This window comes from Rosa chinensis, chromosome 5, assembly GCF_002994745.2.
Source record: "Rosa chinensis cultivar Old Blush chromosome 5, RchiOBHm-V2, whole genome shotgun sequence".
Taxonomy (NCBI): domain Eukaryota; kingdom Viridiplantae; phylum Streptophyta; class Magnoliopsida; order Rosales; family Rosaceae; genus Rosa; species Rosa chinensis.
Genome location: NC_037092.1, coordinates 37,075,577 through 37,099,405, shown reverse-complemented (window position 1 = coordinate 37,099,405; position 23,829 = coordinate 37,075,577). Strand labels below are relative to the sequence as shown.

Genomic DNA, 23,829 nt, shown 5'->3' with positions numbered 1-23,829 from the left:
AGGAAAATTTCTGTTAATAGCATGGTCTTGGTGGGAAATGGAGACCCTATATGGTTCATCGGAGTCACTGTGCATGTGACATGTTGGTGATATAGGGTTGAGAAATAATTTGAGGGCTCCATCTAGCAAATAATTTGAGAAATAAACGTAGTATTGTTGGGTGACTCTGTAAAATATAGCATCTTCAATGAATAAAAATACCTCTTTTGGCTGTTGACAATGACTCATAGATCAATTGATTCTAGAAAATGTGAGGCAGATCCCATATTTCATAGTGCCATTCTCATTTTTCATGATTCTTTATATTAAATGCAGCTATTTACAGATAGAGGTAGGAGGAGTTTCTTTTATTTGCAGCTAATTAAGAAAATATTGGGAATCTCATTTGAGGCAAGCTCTACTGTGACTGCAATTTCTTCACTAAAGTAGTGTGTTCAATCTATCCAACATGCTAACGACAGTGTTTTTGTTCATCATCTGGTTTATATAGGTTGGCAATGGCCCAAGGCAGCAATACTGCAAACAACTTCATGAATTGCAGAGTCCTAGCCATCAAGCAACCATCTTCTTCACCATTGAGGATCAACAAGGCTAGTGCTTCTACTGATTAAAAAGTTTTCAGTACCTGATATGTAACTTTCCAAGTTACTGTCTTTGTAAAGTACTAGCTGATAAGCATGTAACATATATTTATGCTACTCCTTCTCCATTGAGGATGAACAAGGCCAGTGCTCCAACTGATCAAAAAGTTTTCAGTACTTGATATGTAATTTTTCAAGTTACTGTGTAAAGTACTGGCTGATAAGCATCGATATGACTGATACCATAATCTAACTGTAGCCAGACTTGGCACGATAAATTGAACAGGGTCCTCACAACCATCAAAAAAAAAAAAAAAAAGATGCATTCAAGCAAAGACGAGCCATGTCATTATTATTTTTGTCCATAACTTTAGGTTCAAATTTAAATCACAATCATTCAATATGGTTCACTGGTCATCACCTTGGATACCCAATGGTAATTCATGCATAAATAAATAAATAAAAACAGTTCCATGACCTATTTCACCCAGTTTTCACTGCAGGTCAGATGTGCAACTTGAACACAGATTACAAAATTCATGCTTGTTTCCATCTACCACATCCCCCCCTCGTTGCGACAAACAATCTGCCACCATTTCTCTTACATTTTCCACCTTATTGCGAGGGTGATTGACACACTCAAGGACCAAATTTGCGCGGTGCTCATCTGAAACATACTGCATCCACAAACAGTGTATAAGTATATTTGTTTTGTATAATTAGTAATACCTTATGCAACATTAGATTCTTGTTTTGAGGCCGCTCACATCCTCATTCCATTGTGTGCCATAATGCTGCATGTTTCTTATTACAAACACACCACAGTCGAACGAGTTTCTTTGAACCGGGTGGTTGTGCTTATCCATGAATGGAAGATCAGTAAAATGAGGTAGCACTCCCATTTCCTCCCTAATATCATCACCAAAAACACTGTCTAGCATCTTCATCTGCGGAGATGGCAGCATCACATATTAGAAGCAGCTATTATCCATTTTGTTTTTGTAACAAAAAAGTATTTCCACCAATAATTCATTTTTGACTGATTAAGATATGTGGTTGCTGACAGCTCAATTCAATATGACAATAGTTAACATAAACGTTATTGTTTAGTATTACCGCCATTCTTGCAACTTCCTCACGGAATGAAGTCCTATCATCATCAGGTGCACTGTCAACGATTTCCCCAAATCTGGAGTCTTTGTGCACCACCAACAAATACCAATGCCCCTCAGATGCAGGATCGCGCAAAGGAATGTATATCTGCATAGAAGACACAATTTCAGCAAATGGGATTGAATAATGTTTCTTGTTCGATTGTGCCATCTCTTAACATTTGAACTAAAAAACATGTTTGAATACCCTTCTGCACATCCTGAATTTCCCCTTGAATCTATCCAACATGCTAACGCGACAGGTGTGTTCAATCCATTCCATTCTGGTCATCTGAATATTTTTCACATTAGAGCTTGCCTACAATTTATACACCATGTTAGAACAAGGCCTCTAATGGAATAGTTAATTTAATCTGAAAATCATTGACAAATTAAACTCCTTACACCAAAATAGGTTGGGAAGTACCAATCCCCAAACCCATCTTCATTAAGGTAGCTTGCAAACATGTTGATGACCTGCACAATCCGTTTTCCATTATCAGAGTTTAATATTAAACATAGGGGCTGCCAAACTATTAATATTAAGCACCAACCCATGCATTCCTAATATACCATTCTAATGAAAAATATCTTCCTAATAAAAAAATGGTAGTCCTAATAAGAAAATGTACGTTTGTGCATGCAATGCTAATTGTATGGGAAATAGAGGACGTACATAGTCGCTCAAAAGTTGACCAAGCAGTAGGCATTGCATGTCGGCTCTTGATACAATCACTCCCCCATGTTTAGCTACTGTGACATTGTAATATCTGTTAATCAAAGCAAACATTGTTAAATATTACAATATATAATTTGAATTATATATAGCAATTGGTAAATTGTACACACCTCATTTGAAGATTTGTAAGTGGCTTCTTACTAAACCCAATGAAAGTCAACAACTCGATGTCCTCCTTTGGAGTATTTGCTTTGACGTTGAATAGGCAACGAAGACCTTGTTCCTCTTGTTTTTCATCATCCTTCAGTTCCACTCTTGTTTGCTTGCCATATGTTCTTCCTCGTGTTTTGAAAAGAGCCTTCCGTATATGCATTGACTGCACCCCGACACCCCTTAGTTTCTTTTCCTTTATTGATCGCTTAGCCGGCTTCGGAGGACCATCTGGGCTAAATGAACATTTTGATTGGACTTTGAGCGGGGGATTCATCTTTCTACCCATGCAAACCTACACATATGAATTATTCCATGAGAAATATATAAGTTGGCCACCAAGTCACGACCTTGTTTCTTCATGATATGATAAAATTATACAATGAAATTAATTAATTAATGCATGCCTAGGAAATGAGTTATATAAAGAATAAAGCATATGACCTCGTCTGGCAGGGGGTTCATGCAAATATTTTTGCCCTTCAATAGCCTTGATGGATCATTAGACTGTGCCTCTGAGCCTCTGAATTCATGCACATTAAGGTCCGCTCTGAACTTAAATTGATCTTGGCACTCCCCATGCTTGCCTTCATCTCGCTGTTCTAAAGGAGCCAACACCTCTCCAACAATATGTTTAATTGTTGCCCCTTGGAATGAGCCTAGCATCCTCTCCATTCTCTCCATTGATTCTGTCAGCCGACTTTCTTTTTGTTCCATATTAGAAACCCTTTTATGCAGGCCTTCTACACTCAACAATATTTGTTTTGCATCATATATTTTCCCATTTGCATCAGACTCCTTCTCATGGATTATAGGTTGTCTCCTCCAAACATTCTGGTTTGTGTTGGTGACTCCCCCATTTTGTTCCACCCACCTAATCAATTTCTTCACTAAAGTAGTGTTCCATGCAGCGATTGGAGTGATTCCTTTGTCAACCCATCTGGATTCATTATCAACGACGTCAAAGTAAAAGTTTTGTAGGAATAGCCAAGGTTCTAAAAAACGCTAGGCGCTAGTCGGGCGGTAGTTCGGGGCCTAGCGCCCAGGAGCCTAGGCGGAAGCCTAGGCGGGGACTAGGCGGTTTTCTTTTTTTTATTAATTTTATTTTTATAACACATATAAATAAATAAGTGTTAATTAATGTGTGTGTGTGTGTGTGTTTTTTTTTCCTTTTAAAACATTTCTTTTTTCTTTGGTCTTAATTATCTCCACTCTCTCTCCCTACCGAATCAGTCTTTCTTTTGGTTTAAACTTTAAAGCAAATGTCAGATACTTCTTATCTTATATACTATAAGATAATATATTTTTTTATTCTTTGTATTTGAAACCAGCGTGATCTTAATCCATTAGTGTTGACCTTATCTGCAAAGCATATTTAAACTATTTACTATTTAGATAAACTATACAGAAAAACCAAACCACTTTAGCCTGGGCTCTTCGCTTCTGAAGATTATCAATCAAACCCAGCACCATCAAGCTCAAGCTGTAAGCTCCAAGAATGTTTGTAATCTCTCTCTCTCTCTCTCTCATTGGTTGATTGACGGAACCACCACCATCCGATGACTCCGATCAGGACAGTACCTTTCTTCTTCATTGCTTCTTCAATTTTATTTTCTGAGTTTTGGCCTACCATGTCGTTGCCTGAGAGAGTGAGAAACTTTGAAACTGAGAGTCTGAGAGAGAAGTCTGAGATTCCTATACGAAGTCGAAGCCGAAGTCTGAGGAAAAAAAAAAAAAAAGGCAAAGCGCCCAGCGCCCAACGTCGAACGCCCAGCGCCTAAAGCCCGCCTAATGCCGCCTAATACCGCCTAGGCGGCCGCCGAGAAGCCAAACGCCCAGAAGCATCGCCTAGCCTCTAATCGGAACGGTGAAGCCACGCCCAACGCCTAGGCGCCGCCTAGTCGGCCGCCTAGGCCGATTTTTAGAACATTGGGAATAGCACACAAATTGCTTGGTTGCGGAACCCTTTCGATTGCATCGATATAATTGATTCCTGCATCTTATAATAGCAGAACGTTGCCCAATTCAGATCCTTTATCAAGTTCGTCTCTACTAGAGTAGAAATCAATGATTGGTCGACCAAATTGGTTCCGTTGGGACATAAAATGCATGCGACCGCATAAAGTGCATAAGCTATCTTGAATATTTCATCAGCCCGTGTACTTTCCATGATACATTTCTTCAAACTTGCAATGTGTAGTCCACCTTCTCCACCCCCCAAGTGTTTCCTAATTAACCTAACAAGACTTTCGTTCGTATCTCCCATGTTCTGAATGTCTAATCCACCATCCTTTATGCCCATGACACGTGCAAAATCTGCGGGTCCAAAGGGTATTTCCTTGCCATGTATCAACACAATCTCATTTAGAGGATCAATGCTATTAAGCATCATCTCACATACCGTGTCAAATATTGTGCTGCATCCCAGGTGATGTAACTCCCCGAAGCCGATACTGGAGACGACATTTGCTTGGTCCATTGTCAGACCCTGAGTGGTTTCAATGAATTGCGTTGGCGTTAACATAAACGTACACACTTCTTCATCTTGTATTTCGTTCTTCTTCACTAGATTAATGGCGTCGCCCGTTGACATAGAATCTGATATTAATATCAGAGATATATTACTATCCTGCATGGCTCACAGTCTTATAATTCTTCTTCACCTGCTCTTTGTTAGAAGGGAAAGCTGAGTTTGTATAAAGATCTGTTGCAGCATGGGACTAACTGTGACGTCTCCATAACTAATAGAAACTGATAATGTATAAAGATTTGTTGAAGGATGGGATAACTATTGATTTTTGAATATCATTTGAACAAGGTATCTCATTGGATAATCATTCATTTTTGAATGATATTGGATAACGATATATCTTATCTATTTCATTAATTCCATGGTGTTCCTTCTGTCGTTTGCTGGTGTGATCCAATATTATTCCATTCATGGTGTTCCTTTTGTGATCCTTCTGTTCCGTTTGCTGGCGTTCTATCAGGATTGTCATGCAATCATGGAGTTCATATTAAATACTTCTCAATTACTTACAAAAAAAAAAAAAAAATTAAAGGTTCAACGTTTTTGGGGATTTAGTAAATTGACACCAAGCAAATAGCCCGCGCGGTGCTGCGGGTACACTATTGATATAAGTGAATTTACATCGAAACTGTACATTGAAACTTGATTAATTTTCTTGCAAGAGAACTCACACCAATTGTTCTCACCCATGGCCTGGTTGCAAGAAAACTTTTATGTTTACAATACCTATATCTAACTGATCATCTACACCCATGGCCTGGTTGTCCGTGTTCTCAGCATCAAATTGGAAATTAGCAGTCGAAAAGATTGTTGAAAGTTCTTCAATACTTTCTTTAGTATCTTCATTTTCCATCTCAGGGACATTCTTCCCTTTACTTCCCACAATATCTTTAAGAACAGAACTAAACATACCCTGCCAAGAAAATAAATTTAAATACTTGTGCAATTTTTCATTCTACAACAAATAGGTTGCGTAGACAGATGAAATCATGTGATCATCATTACCATACATAATACCTTTTTCTTTTCCTTTTGAATGATGCGTCCTGATGTAAGCTCTTCTTGTGAAACCATCAGATCTTTCTGGTACGTCAAGTTGAATGAGTCTAAAAGCCTTGAATGAGGAAAGACACTGAAAAGTAAGAAAACTATGGCCTAGAAGAGCTTTCCTTTACAAATTACAATAGCAATTAGTCACTCAAAATCATTATAGAAACTTTCAAATATACATTTACCAAAAGCTTTGCTTCTGGAAAATGAGAGAGAAGAGAAAGATTTCTTGATCACTGTTCACCTGTGCAAGGATGAGAAAATCATATGATAAAGATTTTACTAAATCACCCCTAAAGCAACTGTTATCAAAAGGTTGGAATCTAATACTATACCATAACAAGTTCTCCTTCGGATGAAGAGCATATCGAATTGCCAGCATGTGAACTTAGTTTTGATGTGGAATATGTGAAGGCCCTTATTGAAGTCTCCTTTATCAAAGATAAGTCATGCAAGGACCTAACATTTCATAGACAGGTTTTTAGGCTATGTAATTTACTTGTGAATATATTCAAATAAAGAAAAACAAAAGAAAAAAACTATGACATGTCACCACCTTATCTCAATTTTTCCAGTTGTAAAAACGAGTATAAGGCCAACATCAGAGGTGTAGAATGTCGATGCCCAGCAACAAGATGATTGAAATTTCTTCTTGTATATTACCTTCTTAACTCCCTGAGTTGAAAGAAAGAAAGATAAGAGGACATAATCAGATTTGTAGGGCCTACATAAGATGAAGTACTAATTACCAGCATGACATGTGTGAAGGAATATATGTATGCTGCTTTTTCGGAACATAGCAGTAGCAAAGACTGCTTTTGCATGGCATCCTCAACACTACTCCCTTTGCTGGAGTCTAGACCATTAATACATTTAAAAGAAAATTTCTGTGAGATTGTTTAATGTTGTCAAAATGACAAGATTCCATCCTGAGAAAAACTTACCCAATATCTGCATTAAAAGTGCTCTAGTGGGTTTCTTGGGATGAACCAGACTAGTGCTCAATGTGTTTCCATTATCACTATCAAGAGCCAAAACAGATGAGTCCTCTGTTGCAACAGCTAAGACATTCTTGTCGAAACCATTAAAACTGCAGGTTTCAAACTGCAGAGAGATGATGCGGGTAGAAATTTCACTTGCAATGTGGATTTTATATAATAGAGTGGGCCCTTCTATATCAATAACTGAAACCTGTGAGGAGAAGATATTCACAATCAATTAAGGGGAATAGGAGAAGACTGGTTGAGAAAGGAAATGATCACATTAGATACTAAGCTTACATGTCCTTTACTAGATCCCACAGCAACATGTCTTGAGCTGTGATTTATGTTCAGAGAAAGTACATAACCATCAACCTTCATTAGTCTAACGCTTTGAACAATAATCTCCATGTCGATGCAAGGCTCAGGCAACTGAAGTCCTAATCTAATAGTGCGGACTTCAGTATTGTCATTCAACAGGATTACCTGCCTCATCAAAATCAAAATTTCAAAGTTTCGTTCAGTTATAACAGTGACACATTTCGGTAGTGATAATGTTAAAGTACCTGCAACAAGTTTGATGAAACAATGTCAGATGCGCCTGAAACTTCAGTCAAATTCCCTGATGAGAGCATTGATCAAGTAAGAACTGTCAACGAAAAGGATAAGAAGAGGACATTATCTATGTAATCATAGAGTACTACACCCACAAAGTGTTGGTCCATTCATTCTAATATAAACAACATGCCACTCATGGTATCAGAAAGAACATACTAATGTAAACAAACCTGGCAGGCAGCAAGAGTACTACACTCTACACTCAAAAAGGTGTTGGTCCATTCATTCTATGAACAAAATTGGCCAGCATCTTGAAATTCCAAGATCAAACCCTAAACAATAACACACTAATAAGAATTCCCGGAAACAACACAAAAAGCAAATCAACAATTATTCGAATATCAATGCCATAAAGAAAATGAATGCAAAAATTTCTTCAATTTAGGTGTGGCATCCAAAACCACCTGGAGAATTGAACCCCAAGGGAACACAATCTATCAAAAAACTTCAAATTCCAATTCTAGGTTTTCTCACTATGTCATAGAAAGCAAATAATATCGCACACAAATTTTGGACAGAAGTATAGTTTTCTAGGTGTTAAAGGAAGTTTCTGATTCAATCCACTCAACTCCAGTATTACCACTCTTTTCAACGTACTGGTTGTTATAGTTGAAATCTAACTTCAATTTGTTCTTCCCATAGTTTCCATTTTCAAAACACTGTGTGCAAAGTACAAAATCACCTTACCAATATGAGAATCATAGCAGATACATAAATCAATAAGCTTCAGGACAGAAAACTATGAACAAAATCAGAAAGTCTGCCATAATTGGTACAAATCAACTTGTCTTTCTTCAACAACAACAAAAATAGCAGTTGAAAATCTATACCTATCGATATACCTGCATTTTCCCGGTGAGATCCAGCGGTAAGAGACCATAGAGCAATCTAACCAAAACCCTGTTTCATAACTTACAACTTCAAAGAAATTAATCGTCTAGAGATCTCAAAAAAATAATCCTTGTCATTATCAAGAGAAGTGATATACATTTATAAAATTATAGTAAGAGTTTCAAGACAATTGCGTAAAGTAAGAGTCAATATCAATTTCCAAAGTCCAAACAAACAAAACAGTGAAAAAGCTCCAACCCAGACCACCTTATCAACCTAAATTAAAATGGAAACAGGGAATACTAATGAAGTTGTAAAAATTGCAAGATTATATGCAGATTAGCATCACCTTAAAAACTGGAAACCTTAACTTCTGACGGAATTCCTATATTACTATTTACATCGTCTTAAAGCTTTGTAGTAGTGCTAACCTTGACTCATACTTCTCGAAACTTCAATAGCTATATATAGTACCGAGCAGTTGTGTATCCATTTCAAAATATATCTCAATATTTGAAAGCTCTAAATCAAAAACACATAAACATACACAGCCACCAAAAATTTCTTCACTCTTTCAAAATTGTTCCAGGCCAAAATTTCAAACTTAGTTTGGATGCTTCAAGAAATAAAAAGAAAAGGATTCAAATAAAAAAGCTAACACAGTATATAACTATAAGTAATGCATCTAAAATAAAAATTACGAAGACTAGACAAATTGCTGCCAAACAAACAAACAAAAATTACAAACACTAGACCATGGAAACAAAAATAATACACAAGGATACCACAAAGTCTATGAAAACAGTAGCACTAGATAAACTGATAAAGTGATGCCAAAACTGAAAATATGACTACCACAACAACCAAACAAAAACAAAATAAAAACGACCTTGTTTTGGGTATGGGCTCTCACAATAAATTACTCAAACTGTCATTTAATTAATACTTAAGACCAAGATATAACCTAGACGTCCTTCGACACATGATCTCGCCGCTTACGGTGGCTACGAAACTTTCTTCCGGTTGGTGGAAGAGGAATATTTTTGAATAGCTCACTTTCACCTATTGGCGGCATCGAAGCTCCTGCTGCTGCTCCAATCAATATTTGACGGTGTTCATTCCTTGGATGAAGAACAATTTCAAGTGCCAATCGAGTACGCTGGTCCTCCGAATGAAACTGACACCAAAGTACAAAAAGTAAATATTTAATCAGTCTATTGCATCAAAAAAGTCGTTAGGTAAGTTGCAGTACTAACCGTTGTTGACCACATGCCACGGTAGTACTGCATGTGCCTTATAACAAATACCCCGCTCTCAGATTTTTGTTCATGCGTTGGGTTAAAGTCCGAAAAGTTAAGAGTGAATGATGGAAAATGATAAAATTTGGAGTTTGACCATGTTGTTTCAGTACCAAATACCTTCTGCAACATTGCCATCTGCCCACATTGATATCACATCATAATCATAGACAAATAATGCAATTAATAAAAAGGGGCATTGTCTATGTGGAACTAACCACATCTCTTGCATGATCCATTCGCCTCTCACGTGACCTTACATCAGGGAAGCTGTCCAGCACCTCTGCCTTTTTTTCAGGGAGGTGCATGACCAACAGAATCCAGTGGTCTTCCATATTGTCGTGCAAGGGAATGAATATCTACATCATAGTCCTCAATACGGTAAAGAATATACATTCAATAAAAATTCAAGTATAATGGAACTATGGCTGCAGAAATTTACCTTGGAGCATTGTTGGAGACGGCGATGAAACCTCTTCAGACCACACATCTCAATGGTTGATGTGAGCCACTTAGCATAGCTACATGATTCATCTTTTACCCTCGCTCGTTCCTGCGATATGAAATGATTTGTTAGCCAAACCATGAGGATGCAATAATTTCAAATTTTCTAGCAATGTTTTGGGCAACAGATGTTCATACCCCAAAAAAGGAAGGGAGAAACCAATGTTCTGACTCCGGCTCATTCAAATACGCCGCAGATATGTTTATGACCTGGTTATAATAACTGGACATTAAATGAGTGTGAAAATAAATATCTAATCAATTATATGTACAATGGGAAATAGATGAGAGTCTAGCCTTGCAAGATAGTGGAGTTGCTGGAGAGAGACACTGAAATTCCTTTCTAGTAACGGCGTAGTCACCATAACTAGCTACTACTTCACTGCACGAATATTTAAGAGTGTTTAGTTAGGAATATAAATCTGACCCTGTATTGATTAACTGAAGGCCCCTACTCCTACTTTCAGTATAATAACATGACCGGGTTCCAACATACACAGATGAACTTAGATATAGTTTTATGCTATTAAATCCAATATTAGTTTGACAACAGTGGATAAAATTTCATGAATAAAGAGATAACCAGGTTCATATCAGACTAAACTACAATTACAATAACTTAGGAACATATATCAGAGCCTACAATTATAATGATAAGTAATTACACAAAATAATAGCATGATTTTTTACCTCCACTTGTCTTCTCCAATTCCATTCTTCCTAAATAAAAATTTCATGAGATGTGCATTCTCAGGTGTGATGAGACCGCTTATTGCAAAAATTGGGGCTTTGGGTTTACTCCTTTGTTGCTTCCGAGAACGAAGAGTCTTTTGGGGCTGCTGTTTAACCCTCGTAACGTGGTCAGGTTTGTGCTGTGTTCACCAACAAATAGAGTTTGCAAGTTAGAGCGGCGTTGATATGAGAGCGGTGACAATATAATTTTCTAATAGTATCACATAATTTTAGTTGAAAAATGGCTTAAAAAGAATATAGCATTATGTACATTAATCAGTTTATCAAGGGGGTGGGAGTGTTCACGAAGCTACCTCATCATGTATGAGTTCCTCATGGGGTCCCTCATCAGCATAGCCATCCAGCACTGGTGACTTGGTCAATTTTTTTAGTGGGTCTTCACTGCTTCTCCCATGTTCACCAAACAAATCCTCATCCATTTGCTCCACAAAGGTTGTACCAACAGTTCGACTCAACAGGTTATGAGTCTGATTGGCCTTTAAACTCACAATTTCGACAACCTCAGAAACAATTTCCTCAATACAATCACCCTTCAATATTTCAAGCATCGCATGTTCTAAGTTATATACATGTAATCTTAAATCCTCCAGCTTGGGTTCCATGCAATCAACTGTGTATGTCAACCTCCCAATTTCTGTTTCTAAACATGCGACATCCAAATTAGCTGAATCCACCAAATGTACCCCTTTTGGTCCTGAGTTGGACTCTTCAAAATTCTTCTGATTATGCTCCTCCATCATGAAGCCCATCACCTGTTCAGTAATTCCGGTGATACATTCTGCTAAAACTCTAATTCACTATTCAATATTTATGATACGCAGGAACAAATATAAACAAAAACAATTGACTATACAAAAATCACAGATGAATAACCTGCTAATGTTGTTCTGGTCCTGAAAGCGCAGCCCCAAAGATCAAATCGCCAAAACCCAGTAACCCAAATAATGGAATCCTTCACAATTCCAGTGACTCGAACTCACTCGGATTCAATTTACGCCAACTTGCGATTGTTGCCGACGACTATACCATTGACATAGGATCACACCAGACCGACAGAGGGGAATCAGCGGGACAGTTTTAAAACGAGGGGAAGGGGGAGGACCTGATTCCGGGACGGCGTCGACTTCAAGAAACAGGGGAATCGGCGGAAGGCACCGAAGTAGCCGGAAAGGGGAGGTCCTGATTCGGGAACGGCGGCGTCAACTTCAAGAAAGAGGAGAATCGGCATAAAGCACCGATGCTGAGGTTTAATCAGCTTGATTCGATCTCTCCTTCCCAATTTCTGCGTCTCCTCTTCTCATTTGGGTTCTAACCGTTCTATGCGGCTGAAAATTCTCTTATCTCTTTTTGTTTTACGTTATCTCATATATCACGAGCAAGGGTGAGTGTGGTAAAACTTGTTTTACTGCGACCTAGACGTTTTTTTGGCTTAGGATCCTAACAGCGCGTATATTACACGCACCGTTGGAGACCCTAAGTGAGCACCCACCTGGGTGGGTAGAAGAAGCTCTGTGAATAACTAGCACTGACATTTGTGAACTGTATCAGTTGTTTTAGCACTGTACTCTTGGATAAAAAAGATGATTCATGAAAACTATTGCTATTTGAACCAAAAAAAAAACTATTGCTATGTTGTAAATCTTGCCAACTTTGGAGGTAAACCAGGATATCTCATTCTTAAAACCAAGGATACCTCCTTGGTCACCATGACGTGGTTTAAAGAGATAACAACAGAGACAAAACACATCCTCGTTTTCTATGCTATACTCTAACCATTCAGGATTTTCATCAAACTAAGAAGGAACAAAACATCGTTGTGTTCCACTTATTAACGTTTGGGGAAACTCATGGTTTCGAGGTTGACAAGGACCCTTGAGCAAATAATGCCGTCAAACTTGATCACGAATATTTGGATCATAATCCAAGATACGCTTTCATCGTGCAGGGTTTGAAGGAAGATTATCCAAAATTGCTTCAAGTTCATCTTTCTTTGAGCTTTCACTATCAACATTTTTCTTTGTAGAAGATGAAGTCTCCTCTGGTTTCGATACTTCTTTAAAATATCTCTTCATAACTGTTTTCATTGAATTTTACACATAAAAGATATTGCCATAAAATAATAAAATGCATACAAATGGATAAACTAATTCTAATTTGATGAAGTACAAAAGCATAGTTTGATGAAATCCAATAGCATAAATATGGTCAGTAGCTATGTAATTATACAAATCAAAGCATCATCATCATAGCATAACGGGTCAAGCTGTCAATGTGAAGGACCGTAATACGCCTTGGACTTTGAGACATTGAAAAGTTTCAAAGCATCATCATCAGACGTCACGATCCAAAAAAAAAAAAAAAAAGAAGAAAACTTACTTGATTGTCAATGGATCAATTTCAATCTTCAATTCTTCAATTGCTAAACGAATCCAAAGAATATGGCTAAAGAGAGCTATGGAAGTTCTACAAAATTGGGAATTTTGGGAGAACGATGTAAGTAGCAGACAAATCGACGTCTCTTAACTCCAAGTCCTATTTGAACTGTGCGTTTGGTTTTTTTTTTCTTTTTTCCATATTTAGTTTTAAAACGACGTCATTTTGACCTATCATTAATATTGAATGAAAAGCTCAAAACGACGTTGTTTTGAGTTGCTATCAAAGAAAAAAAAAATGATCGCGTTGTAGTCATCTTCTCCCCACATTCATTTGGTTTTGCCCTTTTCTGCCATTTTTACATGGCTTGCCTACAACCAACCTATATAATCCAAGATAAACAAAAAAAAACCAGCCTAGGCAAGTGCCTAAGCTCGCCTATATGTGAATCCGCCCCTGGTTGCAACTCATGTACCACCGAAACTATTCATTAAAATTTAATGCTATAGTTTATTATTTATAAATTATATATTATCTAATAAATATTGTATTACAGAAACGAAAACTATTCATGTAGTTGCAACTCATGTACCACCAAAAACTATAATTATAAATTATATATTATCTTTATATTGTAAAAAATATATAAGTTGTAACTCATATAAAGAAATATATTTTATTACAGAAACGAAAACTATTCATGTAGTTGCAACTCATGTACCACCGAAAACTATAATTATAAATTATATATTATCTTTATATTGTAAAAAATATATAAGTTGTAACTCATATAAAGAAATTAATTTATATTGTTTATAAATTATATATTATTAAAAAAAACTACATCCTTATAGAAATGAGTCAGGCTGTGGCCGGCAATATGTCGTGCTCGGGCCGTGTCGGGCCCATAATTGGCTTAGGTCAGGCCATTAGGCCAATATTTCTTGGTCCAGCCCCACCCGTTAGAATAACGTGCTTGGACCATATGAGCCGCTTTTAAACTTGCCGGGCTTGTGCCGTGCTCGGACCTAGCAATCCGTTTGCTACCTCCATAAATAATCATTCACTCACAACTCACATTCGGAATAGCAACCAAATCAACCGCTAATGCTTTCTGCAATGAATTTCATATATTCTCATGCGAAATTCTTTGTCTGCGTCTTCGAGAACTCCTCCGAAGTTAATATTGAATTAATCATTGTTATAGATCTCCATTGAACAAGGATTCTAGCAAGCTGTTAATGAATCAATTTAATAGTCAAGAATTCCACCTAATCGCGATAGGCAAGATGAAACAAACTATATTATTTGATAATGACCCTTTCTTCTTTCTTCTTTCTTTTTTGTCTTTTCGTTCTATATAGGCAAGTTCGCTCTTTACAAATCTGGACCACAATTCTACTTGATTGTTCAACCACTCAATTCGTATTTTGTAAAAATTTATGGAGAGGTGTTTACGAGGAGGAGGCAACGACGACAACTCCTCAGCCAGCTTTGCGCCATCGTCCATTAGTCGTCTTAAATTGTCTTTCATTTTAGCTATCTGATCGGGTCTTTTTAGCTCGTCAATGGCGGCCCTGGTCTCTTGTCCATTATACAAGTCCTCTAGCTCCCAAAGAAGTTGTCTCAGGTGGGATTCAAGCTCTGCAATATTGCACCGCCGCTGCTTGCGGCGGAAGCACATGATCTAATACAGAGAAAGAGAGATTTTTTTGGTGAATTTTGTATATTCATCCCCATCGTCGATCTATTCTGCTATATATATATATATATGAAGAAGAAGAACCATCCGATATGCCTTCCTAATATTATTAGGATTTATAATTGTAATATTTCCTATTTCAAAGTTAGAGCAATGTTTGCTATAGCTAGTCCTTTTTCTTTTTTTTTGAAATAATAGCTAGTCCTTATTTGATCAGGGTTAGTAGTTTCCTAGTTGAGGTAAGCTCCAATATTTCCATGATTACATCAGCAAAATCAAATGAATGAATCTTCTAGAGACTATTATACAGCGGCACAGGGAGACAGTTAGCTAGAATGTTATATATACTAATACACACACACATGCAGAGTCTATGGAAGGTAGGATTTCTATTCAACCTACTTGATGATCTATGTTTTGGATCGCAGTATCAGTATCCTGTGAGCAAGAAATAGTCCGTATTGCAGACGGAGTTAGATTATCAGTAGGTAAGAAGTGAACCTTGCATAACTTCATTTTGTCAGGTCCAATGGAGCCTTTTGAATTTATTTTAAAATGTGTATTAACTATTAAGTGATCGAGAGTTAACTAATCCAACTGGAAGCTCCTTTCAAAGGTTGTGATTACCATTTTACCGTAAGCGCGCGTGAAAGTCATTTGGCCATGGCGGTTGGCCTAGTTTTTTGTGCAACGGTTTCGATTTTTATCATTTGAGAATTGCTTCGGGAATGATTAGGAGATCCAGCAATTTGAAAAAAAAGTGATTCTTTTTCTAGATCTGTTCCATTTTTGTAGTTGAATTATTTCTAAAGATTATGTACGTATGAATAATCCAGGGCGAATTGACCGAAACCCTTCAGATTTAGGTCGTAAAACTTCAAATATTTACTAATTCAACATGTACAAGAAATACAAGAGTATTTGCTCTACCTTTGGATCAAATTAAGTCGCACATGGAATTAAAAAAGGGTATTGAATCTTGACATATCAATCATTAGGAAAATTCTACAATGTGTTAACGTATGACATACATATAATTGCCTTAAAAGTGGTAAAATGAGTCCTCAAAATAATAATATTAATCTTTAAAGTAGTAACATGAGTCCTTAAAGTGGTAAATTTTCTTAGTTACCACATGAGTCCTCAAAATAGTAATATTAGTCCTCAAAGTGGTAACATGAGTCCTTAAAGTGGCAAATTTTCTTAGTTTACCATATGAGTCCTCAAAATAGTAATATTAGAGCAACTCCAACAGCTTCCCTATAATTGTTGTATTATAGAGAAACAAAAGTCAAACCTTTAGCCTATTTTTCTTCTCCAACTCCAACAGATTCCCTAGTTTACAGTAATCTATAAAATCTCCATATTCTTCTTTAAAATTTTGGAATTTGCTGTAAATATAGGGAATTTGGTTTTCTCTCTCCTCACTTTCCCTAAAATAGAGGTAATTATAGGGAATCTGTTAGAGCAAAAGAGGCTTATTTTTCCCTAAAGTAGAGAAAAATCAAAATATAGGGAATCTGTTGGGGTTGCTCTTAGTACCACTACTAGCAAAATGAGCAATACGCACAGATTTTATACATATTGACTTTCACACTGATAAAAAATCAGTGGTTTTGAGCTTGTAGATACAAATATCCGTGTGAACTGAAGACTGGGTCACACATAAGCACATGCTCACACTATCACTCACTAAAATCAGTGTGGATAGACTTTCTCACAGATATCTATATGTACCAAATGTTTAACATATATTGTTATCTGTGTGAACTGAAAACTGGGTCCCATATAAACACATACTCACTCTATCACTCACTGAAATCAGTGTATCTAGACTTTTTTTTTATAGATATCTGTATGTACCAAATATTTAACATACACTGATATCCGTGTGAACTGAAAAGTGGGTCCCAGATAAACACATGCTCACTCTATCACTCACTGAAATTAGTGTGGCTAAACTTTCTTACAGATGTTTGTATGTAGCAAATATTTAACCTATACTGATATCCGTGTGAAATGAAGAATGGGTCCCGCCTAAGCATATGCTCATACTATTACTCACTGAAATCAGTGTGGCTTAACTTTCTCACAGATGTCTGTATGTAGCAAATATTTAACCTATACTAATATCTGTGAAAATTATTTTACACACAGATATTCATCACTATTAAAAAAATCATTTTTAAAAATAATTTTCATTCACATGGCCATCTGTAACAATTGATTTTTCACACTGATATCAGTATGAAGTTTCCCTCATTTTTTTTGTAGCAAGTTCTACTTTTCCCACAAACATTTATGGCAATATTTGTTTAAGAGGTAGTTTTGACTAAAAAAAGAAAAAAATTCATCTCACATAGATGTCAGTGTGTATAGCAAATTAAGACGATTAGAAACACATCGCACACACAGATATGCGATGGCTGTGGCTAAATGATGTATTAATTTATAATAGAATTGTTGTAAAATGTGCTGCGGCTGTCATAATATCTGTATCTTTGTATTAGTTTAATAAGTAGAGGTTGCAACAGCCACTTCCTCTGCTCTCTCAGTTTCTCACTTCTTCCTCTTAAGTTTGAGACTCATCTTTTCTATAGGGTTTTTGTTTTCCTCGCTATGGCCTCTGCCGACATCGAGTTTCGTTGCTTCGTCGGAGGGATCGCCTGCGCCACCGACAACGATGCGCTCGAAAGGAGATCATCGAATCGAAGGTCTGTTAGTCGCAGAGATCAGATGGATCGGATCTGTTCTCTCATCTCTGTGATCTGTGTTTCTATGTTACTTGATCTATGATACTATTCCCTCTGTTACTATATACCACTGTGATTCTTATGTTTTACTATCTCAAAATCGGGTAGTTCATTTGCATCTTTCTAGATTGAAGATCGATCGGTTCCTTTATTATTTCTTTTTGTTTGATCTCTTTTTGTGATTCTGATTTCTGTGTTTGCTCAGATCTGATTCGATTTTGGTTTGTTTGTTCTTCAGATCATCAATGACCGTGAGACTGGATTCGTCACCTTCAGCAACATAAAAGGTAGCAGCCTGGGAGGCGGTGGTTACGGTGGCCATCGTGAAGGCGGAGGTGGTGGCGGTGGTGGCCTTCGTGAGGTTAGAGGCGGTGATACAGCCGTGGTGGTGGTAGCTATGGAAACGGTGGTGGAGGTGGTGGCCGGGACGGTGAATCTGGAAATTATGACTAAAAGATAGATTTGACACAAGAAATTATTACACTAATTATGACTCAACAATTACCTAGCTTGTTTTGAATTTCAAGAACTCTTCATGCTTTCTAAGTTAACTCTAGCTAGAACAATATGAATTGTAGTCTGTATGTTAACAATTATATTTTGGAATGAAGAATTTTCTTTCCTTTGTATATATTTTCCGTAGCTCTGTTAGTTTGGATCAATGGATGTGTGTAAAGGATTTTATTATTGTGCCACAAGAGAATGCAATTTTTATTGTGGTTGAAATTTATTTTTTACTGCAGTAGGAGGATGATATATTATTGCCAGGTTGAATTCGTTTTCATTCTTTCACACGGTTTCTTGGTTCATCAAATTCACACAGATTTTTTGTTCATCATTCACACAGATTTTGATATTAACGTTATAATTATAATTTTAATTGTGTAATGTGAAATGTTAATGGGTCCCACCAAAAATCTCACATTGATTTTTCTATCAGTGGGGGAAGACCAAAGACCACCCCACCAAATGGAATAGACGTAGCAATTGTGAGTGTAGGGACAGTAGGGTAGCCATTGGGCTTCCCACACATATTTCAGTAGCTATTAGGTTTTATACACACTGATTTCAATCAGTGTGTATAGCTATTTTTGCTAGTAGTGAGTCCTCAAAGTGGTAACATGAGTCTTTAAAGGGATAAAAATAGTTGATATATGAAAAATGTTAATATACCATAGCTTTACCCCAATCATTATACACATAATTCTTGTATATACAATGATACCTAATCTGTCGAGCAGTAATAAAGGAAACCCAAAGTTGTTTTCTTATTCTTTCTTCTTTTTCTTTTTGTTTTATAAGCTGAAGTCTGCTCTTTATAGAGCCAAACAAGAATTCTAGTTCACGATTGAAGCACTCGAGTTGCTTGTTGTAAGAAACTATGGAAGAGTGTTCAGCAGGAGGAGGAAGCGTTGTTGTTTTCAATAACTCTTCTGTTAGCTTTTCACTGTCATCCATTAGTCCTCTTAAATTGTCCATTGTTGTTGCTACCGGGGGATTCTTGGGCTCCAAGGAATTATAATCTTCAAGCTCTTGAATGGCCCCTTTTCCCTTACGTAATTCCTCTAGCTTACATTTAAGCAGTCTCAGCCGGACTTCAAGCTCGCCAATATCCTTACAGTAGTCGCACTCAATGTTCTAAAAATCGGCGCCTAGCTCCGCCTAGGCGCTAGGCGCAGCAACACCGTTCCGATTCTCCCCTAGTCGAGCGAGCTGGGCGCTGGGAGTAAAGTCGGCCGCCTAGGCGGGGCTGGGCGTCTTTGGGTGGCTCTGGGCGGTCGGCGCCTAGGCTCTTTCTGTCTTTTTTTTTTTTTTTTTTAAGGAAAACCAAAACGGGACGAAATCATGAAATCGGGTTTCATTTTCTGGGTTTGAAATCAAGAAGGAACGCCACTTCGTCGCTCCTTCATCCCTCGATCAGTCGACTCTCAGTCTCTCTCCGAGTCTCCCGCCAGCTCTCTAGCTCTCCAGCTCGATCGATTTTGTCTCTCTCTGGGTTTTTGTCTTTCAATTGAATTTCTGGGTTTCAAGGCTTCAAGCTCGGTGTTGATTTATGGGTTCAAGGCTTCAAGCTCGGTGTTGATGGGTTATTTGGGTTATGGTGAGGATGGCAGTGATGCTGGGTTTCCACCATTTGATTGTTTTCTCCTCCATCTCACTGTGTGTTTCAGAGAAAGAAGAACGAGAGCTATGGGTTTACTGCTCTTGGTCTTTCTTTTCTTGAAAATTGGTCTCAGCCTCTTAGATAAGCTAAAATAGTCGGAGAGTCTTCATCAGATTCATCTGGCCACGTTAACAACACGTGCTGCTTCTATCATGAGGCTCACAAGTTCATGTACCTTCTTTTTTTTTACATATTTGATTATTTTTATTTAATTATTGGACTTTAAATATTATTATTAATTAATTTTATGTCATAAAATAATAAAATAATAAAAACCGCCTAGTCCCCGCCTAGACTCCCGCCTAGGCCCCTAGGCGCTAGTCCCCGGGTCACCGCCCGACTAGCGCCTAGCGTTTTTTAGAACCTTGGTCGCACTGCATGTGCTTGGGGGCGGAACCCAATGATCATCAATCTACTGCAAGCACGAAATTAAGATTATTGAGTACAGCTATTGCCACCCTACTATTTTTTTTGTTCACCCTACTTACTTATTACGCCCTACATTTTAATATCAATTATTAAATTTACTTATTTAACCCATTTCTCTTTCCAAGAATATCCTTATATGATATATCTAATTAAAAAATAAATATTTTTAACGAACATCTCTCATTTAATTTATACTCACAAAAAATTAAAATTTATTAAAGTTTCCTAATAAAATCATAATCAGATTTACTCCCATTTTTTAAATTTTTTCTTTCAATTTCAATGGGGTGATTCTAGTTGGACCTCCAACTTTTTTCAATTATTAATAGACTTTGTCAACTTATATGAAAAGATAAATATGGACAAAGAGAGAAAAATGAATAAATAAATAAATACTCATCTTACCTCCTCCAATCAAATATAACATTTAATTAATTTGTTTTTTTTTTTTCAAAATTTCCTTATATTGCCTATGTAGTTTTACAATTTACCTAAAATAATTAAGTAAAAATAATAATTTCTATACATGGCTCATCATTTAATACAAAAATAAATTCAAAACAATCTGATTTGAAATTTTTTTAAACTAAATTAATTGAATATTATGATATAGTTATTTTTCGATCTTCTGACCCAAAAACCGTTGAAATCTTTCTTTTAGCAAATTCAAAGAGATTCCAACAACATATCATATGAAGATCGAGAACCAACCCTCTAATTAATTTTTATGGAGGAGAGACTTACTCATAAGAGAGCAATATAATGTGATTTTGATTCATTCTTCTTCTCATGGTTGAAGAGAGAAAAAAGATAGAGTAACAAATTGTTATATCTCATGTTTAAGAGCGTTTTGGTAAAAATAATGAGGTCTACTTAGCGTTTCAAGTATTCTAAAAAGTAAATTAGAGGTATACTAAGTATGTGAGGTCCAAATAACAAATTTGGAGGTCAAACTAGAATCTCCCATGTTCTCTATTTCAATCTATGTAAAAAGATTAGTAAATTTACAACTATGATCAATGAAGAAATTCGTGTTTTAAATTTTTACTTTCGATGGTCATAAAGAATATTGCAAATATTTTGATGAAGTTAAAGGTAATAATTTTGTGAATTGAATAACAAATTAAAGATGAGGGGGCAACAAAGAGACAAAAAAAAAAATTCAAATTTGGATTGAGAAGATAAAAATTAATGTAATCCAATGAGAAATTAAGTAGTCTTTGTATTTAATTAATTACTTATATATTTATTTTTTCATACATATTTGGATTTTAGAAAATTAGTGTATTTATTAGTCATTTTGCACTTGGGTAATATAGTATTTCAATAATTCAAATGTTTGTAGGGTGAACTAAGAAAATGATAGGGTGGCAATAGCTGCACCCATAAGAAACTGATCCAAATTGTGAGAGAGATTGAAAAGTTTAGGGTGAATTTTGTATATTCATCTACATTGTGTTTTGTGCCATAAATAAAGAAGAAGACCAATTAACTAGCTAGAGCCCTATATGGTTTCCCAATCTTGGTTTGATTTGGATTTCATATTTTAATATTCAAGCTGGTTCGAAGAATCTGGAATGCTTGTATCAAAACTAAAATGAGGGATTTTTTTGTTTTTTTTTTGTTTCATGGTCGAAAGAATATGATCTTGTTTGAGTGACTAATGAAACCACGTACACTATTCCACTACCAAAATCATAACAAAACATCATGATGATTTAGAAACTTAATTGCTTAGATATTAAACAAAAAAAAAAAAAAAGATGGGGATCGTCATAGAACTTCTTAAGGAATGAGGAATGGTAAAATCAAATTTAAAATTCAAAACCATTATTAGGAACACTTTTTTAATCAAAATAAAGCTTCATTCAACTTGATATAAATTTGTAGTAGGGTAAATAGTGACCTTGTTAAGCTTAACAACTAAATCACTCAAAATTGAGAAGAGTACCGCAGTCCACTCGGCAAAACTTATGACTTCTGTTCTAAATCAAAAATAAGTATTTATTTTTTTTATTTTTGAGAAAGCAAGTTGCAAACGAACAAATTTTGGTTTTCATTTTAAAAAATTCATTTTTTTATTCATTTTTGTCATATCCTAATTTCACAAGGAGTAGGCTTAAAAAAGTATCCGTTGCAAATACGCGTAAAAAAAATACGCGTCAAAAATACGCGTAGAAATACCTAGTAATCCAGTATCGCCTATAAAATAGTAGAAGCACATTACTCTCTTCTCACTTGGCTTCATTTACTCGCTCTCACACTTCCATCGCTCTCCATCTCTAAATCTTCTCTCTCCTTCCGATTTCGCAATCCGTCGAAAACCCTAGTTCCGTCATCGCTCTCGATCTTTCAAGATGCAAGCTTCGCGACCCTTGAACAATTTTCACTACCGCATTTCCGTCTCCGACAAAGATCCGGCCGAGCCCAGCCGGAAAAGAAAGGTCCGGGAGGATTATCACATGAGGGTCACGGTGTCCTGGGACGTGATGCGAACCTGCTACTGCTCCGACGATCCCACCAGGCCGATCGTTGATCTCGATTTCGAAACCGCCACTTTTCGCGATCTGGAATATCGGCTCTTCACCGTCATCGACGACGACGACGTCGGCGTCGTAGACAACATGATAACCCGAATTGGGCGTGTTGTTTATGGAGGCGTGCCGTTTGATGAGGTTAATGAGATGGTGCACCGAATACGGCGTGTCGTCGATGAAGCTTTTCGGTCTGGGCGACCAAAGGAGAAGCTGGATGTAACGGTGACGGTGAAAAACGAAACTGGGTTGCCACTCGAGGAGTACGAAGCACTGCTTTGGGCGAGCTAGAGTCAATAGTAACGGCATTTAGGATTAGGCTGATTTTTTTTTCTTCAAGTTATTCAAATTGTACAAAATTCACAAATTCAATAATAAATTGATCTAATTTCTTTTTTTTTTTTCCCCAAATTATTGTCTTTGATTTTTTTTTTCTTTTCATATGTTTGCTTTTATTTGAATTTTACTTCCTATATACTTTTAATAAAGAATTCTGTGTACGGGATGGTAGACTAGCTGCATATATTGGTAGATTAACTAAATCTATTTGATGTATCACAGAACTTTTCATTTAATAAGAGCTAAGATATGAAAAAGAAAGGCGGAAGAAAAGAGGTTGAAAAGAAGGGGAATTAAAAAAGTTGTGCATGTAATAGTTTTGAATATCTTGTTTGGATAGAGGGGATTTA

The 23,829-nt window shown here is 36.6% G+C and overlaps 2 protein-coding genes and 1 long non-coding RNA gene across 4 annotated transcripts; 1 reads left to right on the top strand and 2 right to left on the bottom strand.

Moving 5' to 3' along the window:
- Positions 1-6,382: 6,382 nt before the first annotated feature.
- On the bottom strand, positions 6,383-7,510 carry LOC121049202. Its single transcript, XM_040505849.1, has 6 exons — positions 7,493-7,510; positions 7,146-7,392; positions 6,951-7,057; positions 6,758-6,876; positions 6,537-6,660; positions 6,383-6,445 (listed from the first exon to the last, which is right to left on the bottom strand). Exons 1-6 carry the CDS (start codon positions 7,508-7,510, stop codon positions 6,383-6,385), a joined length of 678 nt encoding a protein of 225 aa, XP_040361783.1.
- Positions 7,511-9,503: 1,993 nt separating this feature from the next.
- On the bottom strand, positions 9,504-11,690 carry LOC121053130. Of its 2 annotated transcripts, XM_040519634.1 has the most exons (9): positions 11,479-11,690; positions 11,123-11,304; positions 10,730-10,814; positions 10,571-10,642; positions 10,371-10,481; positions 10,147-10,287; positions 10,049-10,066; positions 9,887-9,923; positions 9,635-9,807 (listed from the first exon to the last, which is right to left on the bottom strand). In XM_040519634.1, the coding sequence occupies exons 1-9, from the start codon at positions 11,602-11,604 to the stop codon at positions 9,770-9,772; spliced, it is 810 nt and encodes a 269-aa protein (XP_040375568.1). In that variant the 5' UTR covers positions 11,605-11,690; the 3' UTR covers positions 9,635-9,769. The 2 variants fall into 2 exon arrangements, with proteins under 2 accessions (XP_040375567.1, XP_040375568.1); XM_040519633.1 differs by having other exon boundaries at positions 9,504-9,807; positions 9,887-10,066.
- Positions 11,691-17,655: 5,965 nt separating this feature from the next.
- LOC112167306 lies at positions 17,656-18,644 on the top strand. Its single transcript, XR_002923699.2, has 2 exons — positions 17,656-17,974; positions 18,252-18,644. It is a non-coding gene; the product is annotated as an uncharacterized LOC112167306 (long non-coding RNA).
- Positions 18,645-23,829: the final 5,185 nt, after the last annotated feature.

Excerpts from the sequence above, each read along its gene's own strand:
- LOC121049202 (XM_040505849.1), bottom strand. Across the intron at positions 7,058-7,145 it reads ACTTTTAATGCAGATATTGG|ACTCCAGCAAAGGGAGTAGT; the intron begins GTAAGTTTTTCT and ends TTAATGGTCTAG. Across the intron at positions 6,661-6,757 it reads ACTGGAAAAATTGAGATAAG|GTCCTTGCATGACTTATCTT; the intron begins GTGGTGACATGT and ends ATGAAATGTTAG.
- LOC121053130 (XM_040519633.1), bottom strand. The coding sequence starts at position 11,604 with ATGGATGAGGATTTGTTTGGTGAACATGGGAGAAGCAGTGAAGACCCA. Across the intron at positions 10,482-10,570 it reads TTCTCCCTTCCTTTTTTGGG|GAACGAGCGAGGGTAAAAGA; the intron begins GTATGAACATCT and ends TTCATATCGCAG. Across the intron at positions 10,288-10,370 it reads GTCTCCAACAATGCTCCAAG|ATATTCATTCCCTTGCACGA; the intron begins GTAAATTTCTGC and ends ACTATGATGTAG.